This window comes from Juglans microcarpa x Juglans regia, chromosome 3S (genome assembly GCF_004785595.1).
Source record: "Juglans microcarpa x Juglans regia isolate MS1-56 chromosome 3S, Jm3101_v1.0, whole genome shotgun sequence".
In the NCBI taxonomy this organism is placed as follows: domain Eukaryota; kingdom Viridiplantae; phylum Streptophyta; class Magnoliopsida; order Fagales; family Juglandaceae; genus Juglans; species Juglans microcarpa x Juglans regia.
This window is the reverse complement of record NC_054599.1, coordinates 24090275-24110243: the sequence shown is the minus strand read 5'-3', so window position 1 is coordinate 24110243 and position 19969 is coordinate 24090275. Positions and strand designations below refer to the sequence as shown.

General features: G+C 36.4%; 2 protein-coding genes across 2 annotated transcripts; both read left to right on the top strand.

The window, feature by feature from the left end:
• The first annotated feature begins 3089 nt into the window (after positions 1–3089).
• Positions 3090–10925, top strand: LOC121258818 (RNA-binding protein 28-like). The gene is made up of 18 exons (XM_041160351.1): positions 3090–3275; positions 3848–3908; positions 4342–4378; positions 4725–4855; positions 4991–5077; positions 5220–5322; positions 5392–5525; positions 5772–5911; positions 6344–6394; positions 6474–6556; positions 6639–6693; positions 6825–6939; positions 7648–8182; positions 8265–8478; positions 8614–8684; positions 9147–9315; positions 9418–9547; positions 9782–10925. Exons 1-18 carry the CDS (start codon positions 3165–3167, stop codon positions 10486–10488), a joined length of 2934 nt encoding a protein of 977 aa, XP_041016285.1. The 5' UTR covers positions 3090–3164; the 3' UTR covers positions 10489–10925.
• Positions 10926–12297: 1372 nt separating this feature from the next.
• LOC121257665 (beta-galactosidase 3-like) lies at positions 12298–18632 on the top strand. Its single transcript, XM_041158799.1, is given in 20 exon segments — positions 12298–12648; positions 12767–12862; positions 12997–13109; positions 13212–13278; positions 13445–13537; positions 13710–13853; positions 14191–14279; positions 14356–14461; positions 15407–15494; positions 15631–15749; positions 15881–16045; positions 16379–16557; positions 16650–16759; positions 16946–17055; positions 17202–17312; positions 17395–17508; positions 17639–17841; positions 17939–18275; positions 18408–18485; positions 18487–18632. Coding segments are annotated over 20 exon segments (2553 nt in total). The 5' UTR covers positions 12298–12480; the 3' UTR covers positions 18550–18632.
• The last annotated feature ends 1337 nt before the right edge of the window (positions 18633–19969 follow it).

Here is a 19969-nt window from a genome sequence, read left to right as displayed (position 1 = left end):
GGTTTTTCGTCTTTTGCCTTGCTCTTTGCCCGTTCTGGCTTTACGACGGGAACGCAGTTCACACGGGTGTCTTTAGCCTAACCTCGACTCAGGATGAAACTTAAAAGTTAAATAAATATTATTTTTTAAAATTATTATTAATTTTAAATTTAAAAAATTAAGTTATTTATTATATTTTATTTAAAAATTTAAAAAAATTATAATGATTAGATGAATTGTGATAATTTTTTAATTCAAACGGGAGCTTTAGACCGGATATAAAAATCAACCAACTCATTTCAATTTATTTCAATTTATTTCATCTAATTATTATAATTTTTTTGTTAATTTTTCAAATAATATATAATAAAAAATTAAAATTTTCTAAATTTTTAAAACAAAAATAAGATTAAAATAATATTATTTTATTCAATTTTTAACTTTTATCTTAAATCAAAATTCACTGTCAAAACCTCTCCAAACTCAAAGCCAGTGTATTCAAGCTGGGTTAGTCCAATAAACATGTGTGCATAGAAGTAGAAAGAAGTAACTGCGTAAACAATATACGTGATTTTATGTAAATCGTTAAATTCATTTTATAATAAAAAATTAAATTTATAATATAAAGTTCACACGTTATAATAAACATCACCAACTGCAGTTTGGAAGTAACAGTGTAACACATCAAACACCTTATGAATTTACTTTTATATAATAAACTGAATATTTCTGACTCGCTCTTTTTTTTTTTTTTTTTTTTTTTTTTTTTTTTTAAGAATCAGAAAGATCCAAATGCACTTGCATCTTTGTTTGGTTGCTGGTCCTCACGGTCTCGAATCTTATGTGCTTTCGCGAGCCTGGCCAATCAGACCAAAGTTGGACAAGTTCCAAAACGAATACAGGAAATAATGCCCGAAAGAAAATATCTCTGCTCTAGATTTTTTTCTCATCGGTTTGTGGCACAAAAAGGGCATAATGATTAGGGGAGAGATTTATCATTGAAAAATGATAGATCCATCCGTATATTGTTCAGCCATGTATCTCATCCTTCGTTCATAAAATGGTGCCCATCAATGATGCACTCATGCACCAAGGTTTCAGCACAAGGACAGAACTAGTGGAACACACCACCCGTGAGTGTGGTTTGGACTGTTGTCGGAACTATAACGTAACACCATTATTGTAAGAGAATTATTATAAATATAAATAGGTTATACAAAATAAATTAAATTCGTTAGATCTATTTTATAATAAAAATAAATTTATAATTTGACATACCACATCAACTTATATATATTTATAAGTTTATTTTTATATAATTTTTTTGTAACTAAAGTATTTTTTTTATTATAACACATCCGGACCGTGAGTGTGTAAAGTCTTCCTCTTTTTAATTCTTCTTCCTCCACGTAACATAATCCTCATCGTCCCAAATGAGTTGGAATTTGAAACAGTATTAATTTTGGCTCCCTGCCATGCCACAGAAGCTCCCCCATTACATCCCATATTTATGGTATCACGATTTTACAAACTTATGTTTAATAATGATCGATAGATGAAGTTGAAAAAAGCTTGTATACTAAATCCTCAACACCAGGAGGAGTAGGTCAAAAGATCTAAGCCATTGATTCATGATAAGATAAAAATAGATCACATAAAAATAAATTTATAAATTAATATAATTTGATGTGATATTTTAAATTATAAATTTATTTTTATTATAAAATATATCTAACGTATCATGTGAGGTATGTCAATTTATAAATCTATTTTTATATAATTTTTTATGCCGGTAACACTTCTCAAATAAAATTGTATTTTCTTTTAGATATTTAGAACATACTCTTGTTAAGTCTCTTCACGCGGATTCTTCCACGAGAGTTGTAGGACTATGTACCTGCATGGAAGTGAAAAGTCCATGCACGAGTCTCCAATCTCCATCGCATGGCAAAGACCTACACTATTACATGGATATTTTTATATTGAATAATGCTACTCATCATCCTTTCATCATCTTATAATATATTATTAAATAATTATAAATTATTTATTATATTTTACTTATAAATCTATCATCTAATGTCACATTATGAAATGATAGAATGATGATAGAAGTTTGGATGATGAATATATTTTTTCTTTCATATTATATTAATGGAGTCATGGGCCTTCATTTTTCCACGGAGACCAGAACTATTTCTCTGCATAAAGACCCATTGCAGCGGAAGCCTCGACCACCTGCATTGAGTTAAAACAAATGCATGGACATCCTGGCATTATCACTTTTTGCATACGAATATGATAATTCTGTTAATTACCCAATTAATTGGTTTATCCCCTAACTCCGGGGGTGGGGACTGCATGGGGGGACCAAAGGCAAAGGTACAGGAAATTAACCATGACCATAAGCAGAACAGGAGGGCCATTGCCCTTTTCTCCGACTGAGTGCATCAAAACTGCATCGATGTCGTCAGTTCTCGTTTCGAAACGATGCTTTTGATACACACGAATAATAACAATCATTGAGTCTCGCTAGCTCTTTCGACTGCCAGCACGGCATATATTGGCCAATATACCTCGCAATAGCAAATAACATTACATTCACTCAATCAAAATACTTTTTATCTCTTCCACTAAGGGAAGGATTAATATTAAAATAAATTCAACAATATTAGAGTAATTTTACATACAATCGTGAAGTGCGTAAATGTCGCGTAATCACTTTGAGAAAGAGTAGGGTCTACTTTTAAAAAATTTATTTATTTTTTCAAGTGGGTTCCATGTTTTATTTATTTTTTTTAAAATAATTACTCCACAATTACACAATTCACGATTGTAAATATTTTTTACGTGGATCCCATGTTATAGGTGATGATTGCAGCTAACATATTATGGTCAAGGAATATGCGGAGAGTTTATTGCTAGAACGAAGGGTTTCTAAGGTCCAATGGGAAATATGTCTAATTTTAAATTTATCCAAAAAATTATAAACCAAAGAGAACGCTAAAAGCCCGAATAAAATAGCCCGACCCTCTGGCCCAGATCTTGACAGCCCAATCGTGCCCTAAACCCCTAGTTCTTATTCTGTTCTGAATCCCTGAATCCTGAAAACCCCGCGTACTTGTACGTAGTGACGTTGAAAAAGAAGCAGGTTTTCGCAGTCCGTCTCCACCAAACAAAGAGGGATGGGAAAGAGGAAGAAAACGGAAGAGGGAGGCGAAACCAGAGCCGAAAGTGAACACTGTCCTTCCACTCTGTTCGTCTCCAATCTGCCCTACTCTTTCACGAATTCTCAGGTATTCGCTCATATCTCACACTTCATTTGGTTGCCGAGAAAAAGAAAGGAAACGAAAACACTTAAGTTTGGGCATTTCCACATAAGGGCCTCAACCAAAGACCGGGGCATATTAACAGAACGCTCAGTACGTTAGAGTGTTATAACCTTAGAATAAAGAGAAAAAGTGTTTTTATTTGTTCACAACAAAACTGGGATACGCCGTTCTAAATGGGTTCCCCTGTATCTTCTACGCTACCATTTGAAATCTGTAGCTTTTCTGAGAGCCATTGTCAGAACTCAAACTAGACCAATTGCCTAAGTATGACACGAGGAAGCGAACGAGACAACAAATGATGGAAATTCTCCACTTAATGGCTGCCGCTTCTATCTATGGCGCTGTTAATCTCGAACTCCTTGGTTGGATTATTACTTTCTGACCTGGTCTGTTGAGTGATTTTGGCTTATAAAAAAGGGACAACTCAAAGAAGCTAAATAGGAACTGTTATGTTTTTCTGACTACCATCGTTTATTCAATTCTGTGCTGCGTAATTGAGTAAAGCGTGTCTGTTTCCGTTACTTCTTTAATTTCAGCTTGAAGAAACATTCAGCGATGTTGGACCGGTCAGGCGGTGCTTCATGGTTATGCGGAAGGGTAAGAAAGAAATTTCTCTCCGAGCTGACTGCTGGAAATAAAAATTTTCTTATTTAAAAAAAATGCAATACACATTGACATCTGATTAATTGGTTATTTCTCATTTAAATAGATCTGTCAGAATGTCGGTATTTTAACTAGAATAATAACTTTGGTACCACCTATTGTGAGAATGCTTTTAGCTTGTAGTCTAAGTAGGTTGGTGATTTATTGTTGAAGTTATTTTCGTTAGGTGACTACTTAGGAATCTGAATTGAATTTTAGAGGTCATTTGTGTTATATTTTCAAATGAGACTGATGTGCCAGTCCTTTTATTCTTCCATCTTGTGGTTTATTTGCTTATGGGTAGTATGTTGGTCACTTGATTGGATTTAGCAATAATTTTAACGAAACACTGGTAAATATGCTAATTGTTTTCCCCCAATTTTTGCAGGGTCAGCTGAGCACCGTGGTTTTGGTTTCATTCAATTGTAAGTTAAACTGCGTGGTTCATCCCCAATAAGTTTCCATTTACCACTTTCTTTTTAGTTAGAGTATTTGTCTTGCTAGATTTGTTTTGAATTAAAAATAAGAAGGGATTAATAAGTTTTATGACATTCCCTTATTGTTTTTTTCTACGCTGAGAAGCTAGTTGTGGCACGCTTATATGCGGGCTTGATGTCTTTCTATGCAAGAACTTGATGTGCTGTCATGTGGAAATTTTAATATTATGTTTGCCTGCATTTTTTCGTTTATTTGAAGTATTTTTTAATTATTTATATTTTATTTAAGCCTTGAACCTTTTACCTTTAGCATGTATCATACATTTATTTGCAGTGCTGTTGCAGAAGATGCGAACCGTGCTATTGAGCTGAAGAATGGTTCATCAGTTGGAGGTCGGAAAATTGCAGTCAAGCCTGCTAAGCGTCGTGCTTCCCTTGAACAAAGAAGATCAAAGGCAGATCAAGGTTGATGTGACCCGCTTTAGATTCGGATTTTAAACATATCATGCTCTTGTTCCTTAATCTGCTTAACTCAAATGAATGCAAAACCAACACATTATTGCTAACAATTTTCTTCTATATTTTTTATTCTTAAATTAGTGGTTCAGTCAGATGAAATTGCCAAGTTGAAGAACGACAAGGATGGTAGTGCTTCTGTGGTGGAAAAGCGTGCTTCATTTGCCGAAGGTTATGTCCTTGTTTTCATTTATCTAATTTTTCGGTTAACATTTTAGGCATATAATTTTGGTGTTATATTTAATAACCATTTAATTTTTTTACTATCATTTAATCTGATATCTATAATTGATGCTTTTGAACAAAAATGCAGAGAAACCTGTGGAAGCTAGAACAGCAACTACAATTTCTAGTGCTCCAGCAGATAAAGGGCTAGTTCAGAAAAACAGAGGTACTCGATATTGTTCCCTATATTGGCTAATTTTTCCCCTTACCTTGTTCAAAAACCTTTTCCGTGATATGCTATATTTTTTTTTGTCATGAAGGGTTGCTAGGACTGTCATATTTGGGGGTCTTCTTGATGCTGATATGGCAGAAGAGGTTCATAAACAAGCCAAGGAGATTGGCTCTGTTTGTTCTGTAACGTATCCTCTTCCTAAAGAAGATCTTGACCAGCATGGTATGGGTAATTTTTTCCCTATCTAGCATAGGGGAGGGAGGGCTAGGATATATTCTTTTTTATGAGTGGGAGGTTCAGGATATATTTTTTTTTTAAGTGGGAGGGTGAGGATGTATATTTTTTTAATACGTGGGAGAGTCTGGATATATATATATATATTTTTATAAGTGTCGGGATATATTAATTGAGCATTGAATGCGTTCTGTTTAGGATGTTGAATTGGCCAAACACATGACATTTCTCCAGGTCTCGTTCAAGATGGATGCAAAATGGATGCTTCAGCTGTACTTTATACTAGTGTTAAGTCAGCACATGCTTCAGTTGCAATGATGCACCGAAAACGGATAAAAGGGGGAATTGTCTGGGCACGTCAACTGGGTGGGGAGGTAAAACATACGCAAGATGGCTGATTACAGTTTTGATATTGCTTAGATTATCCAAATGAAACTTTTGGCATTCTGCTAACCGATTAAAGTAATTCAATTCATTTATATTTTAGGCTTTGATGTCTCTATTTCTTCTTCCTAACTAGGTATTCCCTCTTGTATACATTCTGTGTACTTGGGCTTTGCCTATTTTTCTATTAGTACAAATAAAATTTTTTACTTTAAAAGAAGAAATTTATGTTCTAATTGATGTCATTTATCATCATTAGCTATCTCTTTTCAGCCATGGTTCAAATAGATGTTAACAGGATGAGTCCAGCATGTCTTGATGGCATTGTTCTCATTGATACCATTATTGTCAGTTTACTTTTATTCTTTGTATCTAACTGTCTATTGCAGGGGAATTCTAATATCCTGTGGGTTTATTGCTAGGGTTCCAAGACTCGGAAATGGAAACTTATCGTTAGAAATCTTCCTTTTAAGGTTTGATCTAATTAAATTTTCATCTTTTCTTCCCCTGTTATGAGGATCTTGACAACCAAGTCTCTAAACCTCAATGTAGGCCAAAGTGGATGAGATAAAAGATATGCTTTCGCCTGTGGGGTTTGTTTGGGATGTATTTATCCCACATAATCCTGATACAGGGTATACACCTCAATATCCAAAGTTACTTCATCTATTGATGAAAAATCATTCTTTTCTCTTAATTCCATTTTTCCCTATGCAGATTGTCCAAAGGTTTTGCGTTTGTCAAATTCACATGCAAACAGGATGCAGAAAAGGTGTGGGGGTTATATATATATATATATATATATATATATATACACACACACACACACACATATATAATGAGTAGTGAACCCTTGGGAATCTTTGATTTGTATATTTTACCCTTTTTTCTTTCTTTTTTTAGGCTATTCAAAAATTCAATGGGCAAAAGTTTATGAAAAGACCTATAGCTGTTGATTGGGCCATTCCGAAGAAAGTATATAACAGTGGTGCTGATGCTGTTCTTGCTTCAGAAGATGGTAATTAATATTCTGCTCTCTTTACGGTTAATAGCTTTGTGTTTCTTTCAGTTCTTGGTCTGTATTAAGGAGAGTTAAATCCTTCTCCTTTTATGCATAATTATAAGAATATTACTCATCAAAATATATATAAGAATATTTTTTTTATTAGTATTAGTCAAACAAATGGAATAGTAATAAGAATATTAAAAGATAGTTAATATTTTTTTCCTTGATTGGAGAATTGAGGTGATTGTTATGTTGGGTGGGCCAATGTGCTGTAGCTAGGCATTTGGTGGGATTCCAATGTGAGATACACACACACACACACTCACGCACGCACTTGTTTATTTTCTGGGCTATTTAAGTTTGATATTAATAGGAGGTTGGTAATCCTAGCCAGATACGGTTTGAAGCAATTATTTAGGCATGTTTTAAAGTTTTAATGTGATGATGATTCTGTGTATGGGCAATGGCTTTTTTTTTTTTTGGGGGGGGGGGGGGGGGTAAAAATAGAAACTTTTTGGCTTCATATTCTAGACACATTGATAAGCTTTGTAATGCAGATATATAGTATGGGAAATAAGCTGCATTCTATATACTTTTAGAAAACCATATATGCTGTCTACATCCTTTTTGGTGTGAATCATTTATCTTTAATTTGTTAAGTAATTGAATTAGAAGATCATAACTCTACATCTTAATGAAGCATAGTCATAGATTTCACAGGAAAACAAGATGGAAGAGACGATGAAGGTGACAATAGCAGTGTGGATTTGGAGGGTGATGTCGAGGATGTTGACCATAAATCCAAGCCCCCTCATAGCAATGATAGTGCGTCAGATGACTTCAATACAACAGAGAAAGAAGAGATTCCTACTGAAGTTGATTTTAATGAGGAAAAAGACATTGCAAGAAAGGTTCTGGAAAATTTGATTACATCCTCTACCAAAGTAACTCTTCCCTCTCAGGTTGATGTTTTGATGCTGCCCAAGAGAAATGAGGAGCTGAATTTTGTTGACACCATTGGTGCACCAAATAATTTATCTGCCGAGTCTGCAGAAGTATCAGGTGTTACTAAGCCAGGAAGCTCTAGCAAAGTTGAGCCACCAAGACTGAAACAGACAGAAGGAGAAGATGATTTACAGAGAACAATATTTATCAATAACCTTCCTTTTGATCTCGATAATGAAGAAGTTAAACAGCGGTTTTCTGGATTTGGGGAAGTGCAATCCTTTGTACCAGTGCTCCATCAAGTCACCAAGTATGCATTTTTTTAAACTCAGCATGATTATGTACTTCATTTGCTACTGGAGTCTGTTTTGATCTCCATGTGCTTGTGGTAGGCGTCCAAGAGGAACAGGTTTTCTCAAGTTTAAAACGACAGAAGCAGCTAGTGCTGCAGTTACTGCTGCAAATGTGGGATCTGGTTTGGGGATTTGTCTAAAGGGTAGGCAATTGACTGTTTTGAAGGCATTGGATAAAAAATCAGCTCATGATAAGGAATTGGAGAAGGCCAAAAATGAGGTTCATGACCCACGCAATCTTTACCTGGCAAAGGTTGGTTTAGTTAATTCCGTCTTCCCCGGTTCATTGTAATTCGTAGTTTATTTTGTGTTTGCACATCTGCAGTGTTATATTTTTAGGATTTGTCTCAAATTTGATTGACTTTCTTCTTTTTGAATATTTTAATAGGAAGGTCTTATTCTTGAAGGAACTCCAGCTGCGGAAGGGGTTTCAGCTAGTGATATGTCTAAACGCCAAATGTAAGTATTTCATAGCTTGTTCTTCTCAATGATGAACTGGATCTTTCATGTGGTGAATGCAATATGAGAAGCAGTTCTTACCTGTGGCTGTGCATGGTGCACAAATATTTCCCAATTATATATGAAGTTTGGATAATGCTCTTGTTTGTCATTGTGGCATACATGTGCGTTCTAGAACATCGAATAAAAAAGAAATTATCTGAGTTTTGCATTTTGCACTTTCTCTAATTTCTATGCTTATTTATTCAATTTTAAGTTAAAAAAGAAATAAGTGACTCTCTGGAGAAGACCCTTGAGAATTCCTCAGAAAGTGACATTAGTGGTGTTGTAATTTTTATGGCTGGCAACAAGATGTTGATAAAGCTTTTGAAAAATCAAATGCTGAGATATGTGTTGCATTTGTAAAATTCTGCATTCCTTCTCAACAGGTGTTTTTAATCTTTTCTTTTGGGTCTACTGCAGGTTGGAGAGCAAAAAGATGACTAAGCTTGAATCCCCAAATTTTCATGTTTCGAGGACTAGACTTGTTATATACAATTTACGAAAGTCAATGACTGAGAAAGGACTTAAGAAGCTTTGCATTGATGCAGTTACCTCACGAGCTACGAAGCAAAAACCAGTGATTAAACAGGTTAGCTACACCTGTAACAACTTTGGAGTTTTTAGCATATATATATAACTTTCTGCATATATGTTCATGAAAATTTTCTCGTCTTTGATATTGCACATGCAGATAAAGTTCTTGGAGGACATAAAGAAAGGAAAGGTCGATACCAAACATCACTCACGTGGAGTTGCTTTTGTTGAGTTTGCTGAGCATCAACATGCACTTGTGGCCCTAAGGGTTCTTAACAACAACCCTGGTAACATATTTTGTTAATAAGTTACTACCCCTTGTTCTCTCCTATGATATTATGATCGGTGGCAAGTCCATTACATCAGAAATATTTCTTCCTTTTATATTATGACTGACTGTCATTTTGTGGGTGTTGTACCTCTGTAAAATTGAACTAACATTGTATGCTTTTGATGTTGTTTGCTAGAATGAGTTGATCCCATTATATTCTAATTTGATACAATTTTTTGGTTACTCATAGATACTTTTGGTCCTGAACATCGCCCAATTGTGGAGTTTTCTCTTGATAATGTTCGGATGTTGAATCAACGGAAAGCTAAGCTACAGGCTAATCAGCACGGTGCCCACAATGGCCGAAAAGATGTGCAGAAGAGTCATGAGACTCGCACACCAGCTGCACAGCCAGACATAAAGAAGTCCAATAAAAGGAAATCCAGAGGTGATGATGGATCAGCGAAGGATTCTTTATCTGAGATAGTGGAGAATAGCACACCTGACCAAGCAGTCGCTGAAGGGCACAGAGCTAGTAAGAAGCAAAAAAGCAATCTGGCTGGTGCCAAGGGGAAAGATGTTTATCCTAAAGGAAAACCAGAAGGCTCCAAATGGAAGTCAAAGAATCACCCTGATGGCAGGAATCCTGATAATGGAAGATCACTCGGGGGCAAAATGATAGCCAGTGATGCCAGCAAATTAAAAACTTCCATGGAAGCAGATGTACAACCAAAAATGCGGAAGCTGCAGGACCAAAGAGAACACCCGAAGGAAGAGAGGGATTTGAAAAGAGGAAAAAGGCCGAAAAAGAGAAAAGACCCTGTGGGGCAAGACGTTGCAGATAAGCTTGACATGCTGATTGAGCAATACAGATCCAAGTTCTCACGGCAGAGTGATGAGAAAACTGATGGTGAAAAGCAAGGTTCCAGACAGCTTAGAAATTGGTTCCAATCATGACTGTCCACCAGCACAGGTTTTGCAGAAGTCTGTGACGAGGAGGTATTTCCATATACAAATTTTGATGCAATTGCACAATTGCTCTGAATTTTGTCTGCTGTTGGAAATCTTGGCAAACTAGGCGGCGAACTTTGAGTTGTGGGATCCTGCGATCTGTTGTATTGACGGCCAATGGCATATAAACACATTTAAGATTTAACACGGGGGATGGATAAATGGATTAATCGACTTGCACAAGGAACCGAAAAGGAATGAAAATACTCCAATTTCATGCTTTCCCCCCCAGGAAACTTATTTGCACTTGTGTAAAACAATGTCATTTTCTTTCCAGCAACACTATTTATTTTGTTTTGTCTTTTCTTCTATACTGGCTGCCGATGTGGTAATTTATAAGTGATATTCTATGAATTAAAATAATAGAAATTTCATGTTGGTTTTAGTGCCAATTTATGGCATTTTCTTACATTTAAAGTTTCCTCCATAGATAACTGCTGTGATATAATATATGCTACAATTTATAGCTAATGGCATGTTTGATAGTGCCGCGACTTCATATTTTTAGTACGCAAAAATATAATAATCAACTAGTTGAATATGATCAATTTGTCTAATCCATCACAGATTCTCATGCGCCATTAATAAGCTTCTTTTGCTGAATTCACAGCGCGGTCGCGGAATTAACGGCGTATACAAGGTTCAACGCGTGTAATGTAATTCTCACACATGCAAAAAATCTACCAGTAAATTCCTTTGTTTTTTTTTTTTTTTTTTTAACCTCTAACACATTGTTAAAGGAATCTCCTAACAGCAAAAATATTGACGTTTTAAATTTGTGAGCAGCGAAAACTAGGAAAGAAAAAAGGTCAAGAAGCTTGGGGCTTTTGAGTTTTGCGGGCATGGCTCCAATCCCCCCACATGGGTCGGTTAGTGAGGGTCATAAAAGAGAGGCCAAGTTTTCAAAAAGAGTGTCTTTTTCGAAAAAAGCAGCCGACGAGGCATCCTATGTCTCCTTCATTTTCCATAGGACCAATCATTTTGACTCTATTATAGAGCTGACTGAATCCCCTCTCCTTCCCAAACACAGTAATCTGTTCTTTCATTACCTATTCTACAAAGATATCACCACTAGATATAGATACTTAAAAAGCACAAAAAGAAACCGCTTTAACAGTTGATGCATCAAAGATTTATGCTTTTTGGAGTAAATTACTTTATTTCCAACGCTTTTTTGGGTTAGTAATCAATGTTGTACTTGTTGCTACAAAATATATACTGCAATATAGAATACAATATTTGCTTATACACTTTGATGCATCCATCTCACGTTTACTGTAATGTTGTAAGATAATATTATATAAAAGGATATTAACCATAGACATATTTTTTTGCTTTCCCATGTCATTGGTGTTTTATTTTGTTGTCTGAATTTCATGTAAGACAGAGACAGAGAGGCCCAAAAAAAAATTTTGGTATCAAGGGAGAAATCAAATTCATGCATGAAGCCAGTATGAAAATAAAGGCTTCGGCCATAAAGCAGGACCGCAGTGCAGTTGTGTCACGCACATTACATTCCGTTACATTATCACTATGCCATTGTAGTGAATCAGATGCAAGGATAGTGGGTATGGTGTGTGTGTGTGTCTCTCTCTTGTAGTGAATGGTTATTCTTTTGAGCCAAATGTCATCGTGTCAGTATATGCAGTAACGACAGATTCGAGACAAAAAGACTGGTTTTTCTGCTGAGTGGTGACCACATTATAATCTCGTGCTTCCCAAACTCATAAACCTATCTCTCTCGCCCACACAGATTGTGAATGCCACCTTTTTGAGCTGCTTATAGCTGTATATCAGTATATATAAGACAACAAAAGGGTTCAGAGAAATGGACTCTTTGTTTGTTGCTGAGTGGTGACCATATAACAACCGCTTCTTCCCGCATTTCGCACTTTTCCTTAGTCTCTGTGTGTCTGAGAGAGAGAGTCTGGGGAGAAAATGGAAGCTAGCTCAGCTTCCAAGTGGTTTTTGCTCTGTATGGTTTTGTTTCTGAGTCTTCAGCTGGCGCAGTGCAGTGTCACCTATGATAGGAAAGCACTCGTCATTAATGGGCAGAGGAAAATTCTTTTTTCTGGCTCTATACACTACCCCAGAAGCACCCCTGAGGTATCTTAATTTACAAAACTTTATCCAATTCCTTTCCCACATTTATCAAGGAAAATGTGGTTGATATGTGAAGTTTTGCTTACACTTCTTCATAACGAACAATTTGCATACAATGCAGATGTGGGACAGTCTAATACAGATATCCAAAGATGGTGGCTTGGATGCTATAGATACCTATGTGTTTTGGAATGTTCATGAACCTTCTCCTGGCAAGGTACTTCGGTTTTACTCATTTTCTTCGCTCGTGCTCTTTTTTCCTCTGTTTTCAGCTGCGTTTCTTATACTTTCTGGTCGACATTAACTGATGAGTTATGGTTTTTTGTTTCTTTTCTATTCTCGGGGGTTCAGTATAATTTTGAGGGGAGATTTGATTTGGTTCGGTTTATCAAGATGATTCAGAAAGCAGGACTATACGTGCATCTTCGCATTGGACCTTATGTTTGTGCAGAGTGGAATTTTGGGTAACAAAAATTTCCTTCTTTGGGTGACGAGGAGTTGCTGTTCTTCAAATTCAATTATTTCATCACCTTTTGTTTTTGTGTTTTTTTTTTCTTTTTAATTAGGGGGTTTCCTGTTTGGTTGAAGTATGTTCCAGGCATTAACTTTAGAACAGATAATGAGCCTTTCAAGGTCTCTCTCTCTCTCTCTTTTCTCAGTGTGTGTGTGTGGGTAAAATAAAAACAGGTGATTGATGAACTGCACATGTGAAAGTCTGTACAGAAAATGTTGGCATCTAAAACTCACTAACCACTAACTAAATTTTGCTACGAGTATCTTACATTTCACTGTATTACAGTTGGCAATGCAAAAATTTACCCAGAAAATTGTTACAATGATGAAGGATGAAAATCTGTTCGCGTCTCAAGGTGGTCCCATCATCCTCTCACAGGTATCGTTTTGGGAAAATCAACTCCTGCGCTGTGCAATAGTCTCTGTTAGTAAATTTTTCTGTATATTACAAAGCAAAGTTAAAGAAGTAAAGAACGACTACATCGTGCAACTTCGTTACGTTAGTTTTAATGATTTACTCATATATCTTTGCACTTATTTTCTGAGTGCAGATAGAGAATGAATATGAGCCTGTAAGCAAGGCATTTGGAACTGCCGGCCATGCATACATGACCTGGGCTGCAAAGATGGCTGTTGGAATGGGTACTGGGGTCCCATGGGTAATGTGCAAGGAAGATGACGCCCCTGACCCAATGGTAATGAAAATTATGCTTCTTAAACATGAAACGTATACAAGCTCCAACCATGGTTTCTTCATATAAACTAGAAGTTATGCTGGAGGGTCTTTCTTGTCACTTTTTTGTTCTCTTGCATTCTATCAATGTTCAATTATTTGTGAATTCTAGCTAATTTGTGCACTGGCAAAGAAGATTTTTCTTACCTGTAAACACAATTAGTGTACGATGAAACTCCATGACAAGCTACCAAAAGCTGATGAAATTCTATTTGTGAGAAAAATGGGAGAGTGAGCCTCTCTCTTCAGCTTTAGAAGTGAAAAGTTCAAATCCATCCTTCTCTAAATCTTGATGACAGATAAACACGTGCAACGGTTTCTATTGTGACTACTTCTCCCCAAATAAACCTTACAAACCCACACTATGGACTGAGGCCTGGACTGGCTGGTAAGGTTTACATCCACCATCACTTCCGAATCACTTCCCTAAGACATATAAATTTATCTTGAATCTCCTTTTTAAGGTTTTCAGAATTTGGTGGCCCCATTCACCATCGACCTGTTGAAGACTTGGCATTTGCAGTTGCTCGGTTCATTCAGAAGGGAGGCTCCTTTGTAAATTATTACATGGTTAGTCACTCTTCATAATTACACGGCATTCAGCACCTCTTCAAAGTAGTACACAAAAATGTTTCAATATTATTCTCATTAATTACCATGTAATAAAGGGGAGATGATTTATATTTTGGGGTCCTGAAAACTGAATACTTTGAATGACAAGCTGATGGAAACGTCTTGGCTGATTCTCTTTTAATTTCCCAGAAAATATCATATCTAGCCTATATTCTACCTGTTGGGCTTGTTTTTGTGGAGCCTAGTTTATTTTTGTGGCTGCCCGATTTGATGACTTGATCCAATAAGGGGGTCTGGGGGGGGGGGGGGGGGTGGAAATTTTTTTTGACCCGGTTTTAGCTCTTAAACCAGTCTAACCTGATCTTTAATTAGGGTTTTGCCATATATATATACATATATTGTACCATAAGAAATGATATTTGCAGTCCTAGTGCAAGCCCTACACACTTTCTTTGAAAAAAGTGAGGTCCACTATTAAAAAAATAAATTTTTCATGTGGATCCCAGATTTATCCACTTTTTTCGAAGAGAGTACGCAGAGCTTACACACCCTAGGGTTGTATCTAGCATTACTCATTGTATTGCTGCACAGTGTATTCGACTTTCAAGAAAATAAAATCCTCTGCAGCTCCGTAGGCGTAGACACGTTAGTGAACCACGTAAATTTGTGTTCGTGTGTGATTGATTTCATTTTTCGCTTACTTTTTCTTCTTATCGTTCCTAACACTATGAAGTCTAAGACCATAATGGCAATTCTTTAGTTCTCAATGTTCTTACTTTCACTGTCCTCATCTGCTAGTAAATTAACATTATCTCGTGCAAGAAGTCTTCCAGAATTTATGCTTTCTAGGATCTGATCCATTCCATTTATGCATTACATCTATAAATAACGACAATGTACATTTGGAAACTATTTACGTGATATTCATATTGTGTTTGGCAGTACCATGGAGGAACAAACTTCGGAAGAACTGCTGGTGGCCCTTTCATTACAACCAGCTATGACTATGATGCTCCAATTGATGAATATGGTGAGAAACCTGTGCCAGTATTATACCAAAGGAAACTCAATTTATAAACTATTTTTTATTTTATTTTTTTACATAATCAGAGAATTAATCAGTTTGTCAGATTGTAACTCATAGTTTAACCATACTAATTTGATAGGCTTGATAAGGGAGCCCAAGTATGGCCATCTGAAGGAACTCCATATGGCTATCAAGTCATGTGAGCGAGCTTTGCTTAATGCTGACCCTACTATCACATCCTTGGGAAATTATGAAAAGGTTTGTCATATCCTCTATCCAAAGGGTTTGGGAAATTACTGCTTCTGGTTATAGGATAGTGTCAAATTAATTTCCTTTTTCTTTTTTCTTTTCCTTATATCTAAATCAGATTGACTATTAACATTTCCCAGGCACATGTATTCTCTTCCAAGTCGGGAGACTGTGCAGCTTTTCTCTCAAATTACAATTCTAAGTCAGTTGCAAGGGTGACTTTCAATAACAAGCACTACAACCTACCACCCTGGTCCATAAGCATCCTTCCTGATTGTGAAAATGTTGTCTTCAACACTGCCAAAGTAAGTGAATTGACTATCGGAACTACTGGATTCATCTTGGTTTTTGCTATATTTTCTTGACGTTCTGTGTGAAGCCTGAAAATTTGACTATAGTTACATACAGTATACTCTGTCTATATACATAATATAGCCAAAACTAACTTTAAAATATGCAGATCATTACCACCATGATGAAACATGATTTATCCAACAATCTTAATTAATTTTCCTAACATTAATTTTCACTGCAAACAAGTGTAGGCCTGTTCAAATGTGATAAGATATTTTTGTCAGTGTTTTTATTTCCATCCTATTGAAGTTTATCATGCATGCTGAGATGCACAACCTTTTCAGGTTGGAGTTCAGACATCCCAAGTGCAAATGTTGCCTACAAATGTTGATTTTTCTCCATGGGATACATTTAATGAAGACATATCCCTGGCCAATGATGATTCAACAATCAGTGTCATTGGTCTCTTGGAGCAGTTGAACGTCACTAGAGATGCTAGCGACTATCTCTGGTACACAACCAGGTGAATTGAATCCTTCTTAAATTTCTTTTTCACTCTAATGTTCAGTATATGTACACATTGATAACATTTTTACCATTAAAAATTGTCTCCAGCGTTGATATTAGTTCATCAGAACCATTCCTGCATCAAGGCCAACGCCCAACTCTCACTGTGCATTCAACTGGCCATGTCATGCATGTCTTCACTAATGGGAAATTTTCAGGTACATCATCGAGTTTCTTGATTTCAGAAAGCCAGAAAATACAACTGGATTGAACTTTGTTACTCTATGAAAAAAAGAGGGGGAAGAGAGAGAGAGAGAGAGAGAGAGAGAGAGAGAGAGAGAGCGAGGTTCAACTTTTATATCATTTTAATGATTACTAAAGAATTGTGTTTGATCTAATGATAGGCTCGGCTTTTGGGACTCGGGAGAGCTTGAGATTTACTTTTACAAGGAATGTTGACCTGAAGCCTGGAACAAACAAAATTTCACTACTCAGTATAGCTGTTGGATTGCCAGTTAATACTTCAATCCTCACTTTTATTATAACTCTGATAGATCAGTACCAGTTAATACTTCAACAGGTTATTTTATTGCTTGGCCTAGTATGTCCTAGTAGCTTTCTTCAATTGATCCTTTCTTTTTGGTCCTGTTGGTGTTGAAGAACAATGGTCCACACTTTGAGACGAGGAACACAGGAATCCTTGGACCAGTTGTCATACATGGGATAGACCGGGGAAATAGGGATTTGTCCTGGCATAAATGGTCATACAAGGTCTAAGCATCTCACTTCCACATATTTTGAGGACTTGAAATTATTTGATGAGTATCTACCTCATAGGTGTATCTTTGTACAGGTTGGGCTTAAAGGAGAAGCCATGAATTTATGTTCTCCTAACTCTATATCATCAGTTGATTGGATGCAAGGGTCCTTAGTGGCAGAGAAACAGCAGCCTCTGACATGGTATAAGGTATGGAACGTCAAAAGCAGTCTTTGATATAATCATTTTTTGTTTCTTTTTTATGCTTTTTATGGGGGTAGGCTTGTTCTTAAACTTATTCAAAACCTTAACAAGTCTAAGTTGACATTTGAACATGCAGACCCATTTTGATGCACCGAAAGGAGAGGAGGCCTTGGCTTTGGACATGAGTAGTATGGGGAAGGGCCAAGTGTGGATCAATGGGGAGAGCATGGGAAGATATTGGAATCTCTATGCTAATGGTAATTGCAGTGGATGCAGTTATTCCGACACATTCCGGCCTACAAAGTGCCAATTTGGTTGTGGCCAGCCAACTCAAAAATGGTACGGACTTGCTCAAACCTCCTCCAGAACAAGATAAAAGTGAAGATTAAATGATGGTATATTGCTAGCTCATTTCTATCTACTATCATGTGTTCAGGTACCATGTTCCTCGGTCATGGTTGAAGCCAACTAAAAATCTGTTGGTAGTATTTGAGGAAATAGGTGGAGATCCCTCTAAAATTGCACTTGTAAAAAGATCAGTTACAAGTATTTGTGCCAAGGTATCCGGGGATCACTCAAACATTAACAACTGGCATATTGAGAGAGATGGCAAATCTGAAGGTCTAGACATGCCAAAGGTTAGACTACATTGTGCAGGCGGGCAGTTCATTTCTGCAATTAAATTTGCAAGTTTTGGAACTCCATCCGGGACTTGTGGTAGTTTCCAGCATGGGACGTGTCATGCCCCAAGCTCTCTAGCTGTCTTTGAGAAGGTACTCGGTCTGCTCTTTAATTTCTTCAGTCCACTTTTGTTGAGCATTCAAATTCAATTTAAAATACCGTTTAAACCCAATCCTGATTCATGTTCAATCTCGAATTCACTTATATTCTGTTCTTGATTCCAGAAATGCGTAGGTAAGCAGAAATGCATGGTGACCGTATCAAACAGCAATTTTGGTGCAGACCCATGTCCAAACATATCAAAAAAAATTATTGGTAGAAGCTGTTTGTGCCCCCACAGATGACACAACTGCCACACCCAATTAAGGGGTTTGAGAAGAAGAAAAGGAATCCTAACTTCATACCAGAATTGGAACAGTTGTATTCATTTCAATCTGCATTGGAAAACCCAGTTCAAGCAACTAGGTAGGTTTTCTGAAGCTGTAGGAGCTTCCATACAATTAAATTAACTAAGAGAGGAAAAGGGAGCGAAGAATGGAGTTTCTAGTTAGAATTACTCTTTTTTAAAATTAAAAAAAAAAATCTCAATTGCAAGGCCAAAAGCAGGTCATTGATTGGTCCTTCGTGGTGTTGTGACAGAGTCCTCCTCCCCTCATGATCAAAAGGAATCTCATATAAAGTAGTACAGTGCTTTTCTTAAAACCATTTGAGAAGGTATCCCTTATTAATGTACCAAAGTCTAAAGTGGGGCTGAAATCAGAGATAGTACACCTAATGAGTTGTCGTTTTCTATGATGGCAATGGACTTTGATGGGGTCCTCATTTCTTCTGACGTAAGCGATTACATAGAATTCTAATTCAAGGACCAAGCTATGAAGCAAGCAATGACTCAAGAAGGTAAGGGCATGCTGCCCTAAACCTAGCTTGTAAGAAACAACTAGTGGAATAATGCACAACACTGGCTAGGGATGAAAGGTCTATTCCTTCAAAATCTAGATTCAATTTAAATACGAGTTTTTAGAAAATTAGAACCCATTAATAAATATCTCATAGCATGATATAATTCAAGATACCAAAAGGTAATTTAGAGAAAGGGAGAATGTGGGCTAATGAAGTGGTTCCAATCCTATATTGGCTGTGTGGAGCAAAAGACACATTAGCTACAATTACAATGTGGTTTGACAAAGGGGCATTGGTTTTGAGCCGGAATTAGCTCTTTACAAAGCAAAAAGTAGCACAAAAATGTAGATCTGACCTTGTTTAGTTATGCAGTTCAGATGAGATGAAATGTTTTGTTGAAAGTTGAATAAAAAATTATTATAATAAAAAATTATAATATTATTTTTGTTTGAAGATTTGAAAAAATTAAATTGTTTATTATATTTTGTGTGAAAGTTTAAAAAAGTTATAATGATTATATGAGATGAGATATTTGATTTTGTATTTGATGGTAATACATATGGATCAAAAGCCAAGAAGATAGAGGATGAGCAGAGAGGCATAGTGGTGGGGGATGTCGAGAGGAAGGCATTGGAGGTGGGCGTGGGCAGCCGCAACAGGTGGCTAACAATAGATTTGCTCTAAAAATGAGAGGAAAAACACAAACTTAAATAAAGCATATAGGAAAATAAAGGAGCACATATGGTAGGTAGCTTGAAGTTGGAGGAGAAGTGGGATAGGATAGGGGAGGAGGACCAGCTGCCCGAAATAGGCTCAAGGAGAGAGATGATGAGAAATGATCAATTTCATTTTTAGAAATAATACATACACACACGTGACCAATAAA

Excerpts from the sequence above, each read along its gene's own strand:
- LOC121258818 (XM_041160351.1), top strand. The coding sequence starts at position 3,165 with ATGGGAAAGAGGAAGAAAACGGAAGAGGGAGGCGAAACCAGAGCCGAA. Across the intron at positions 5,526-5,771 it reads AGAAGATCTTGACCAGCATG|GTCTCGTTCAAGATGGATGC; the intron begins GTATGGGTAATT and ends ACATTTCTCCAG. Across the intron at positions 6,940-7,647 it reads TGTTCTTGCTTCAGAAGATG|GAAAACAAGATGGAAGAGAC; the intron begins GTAATTAATATT and ends TAGATTTCACAG.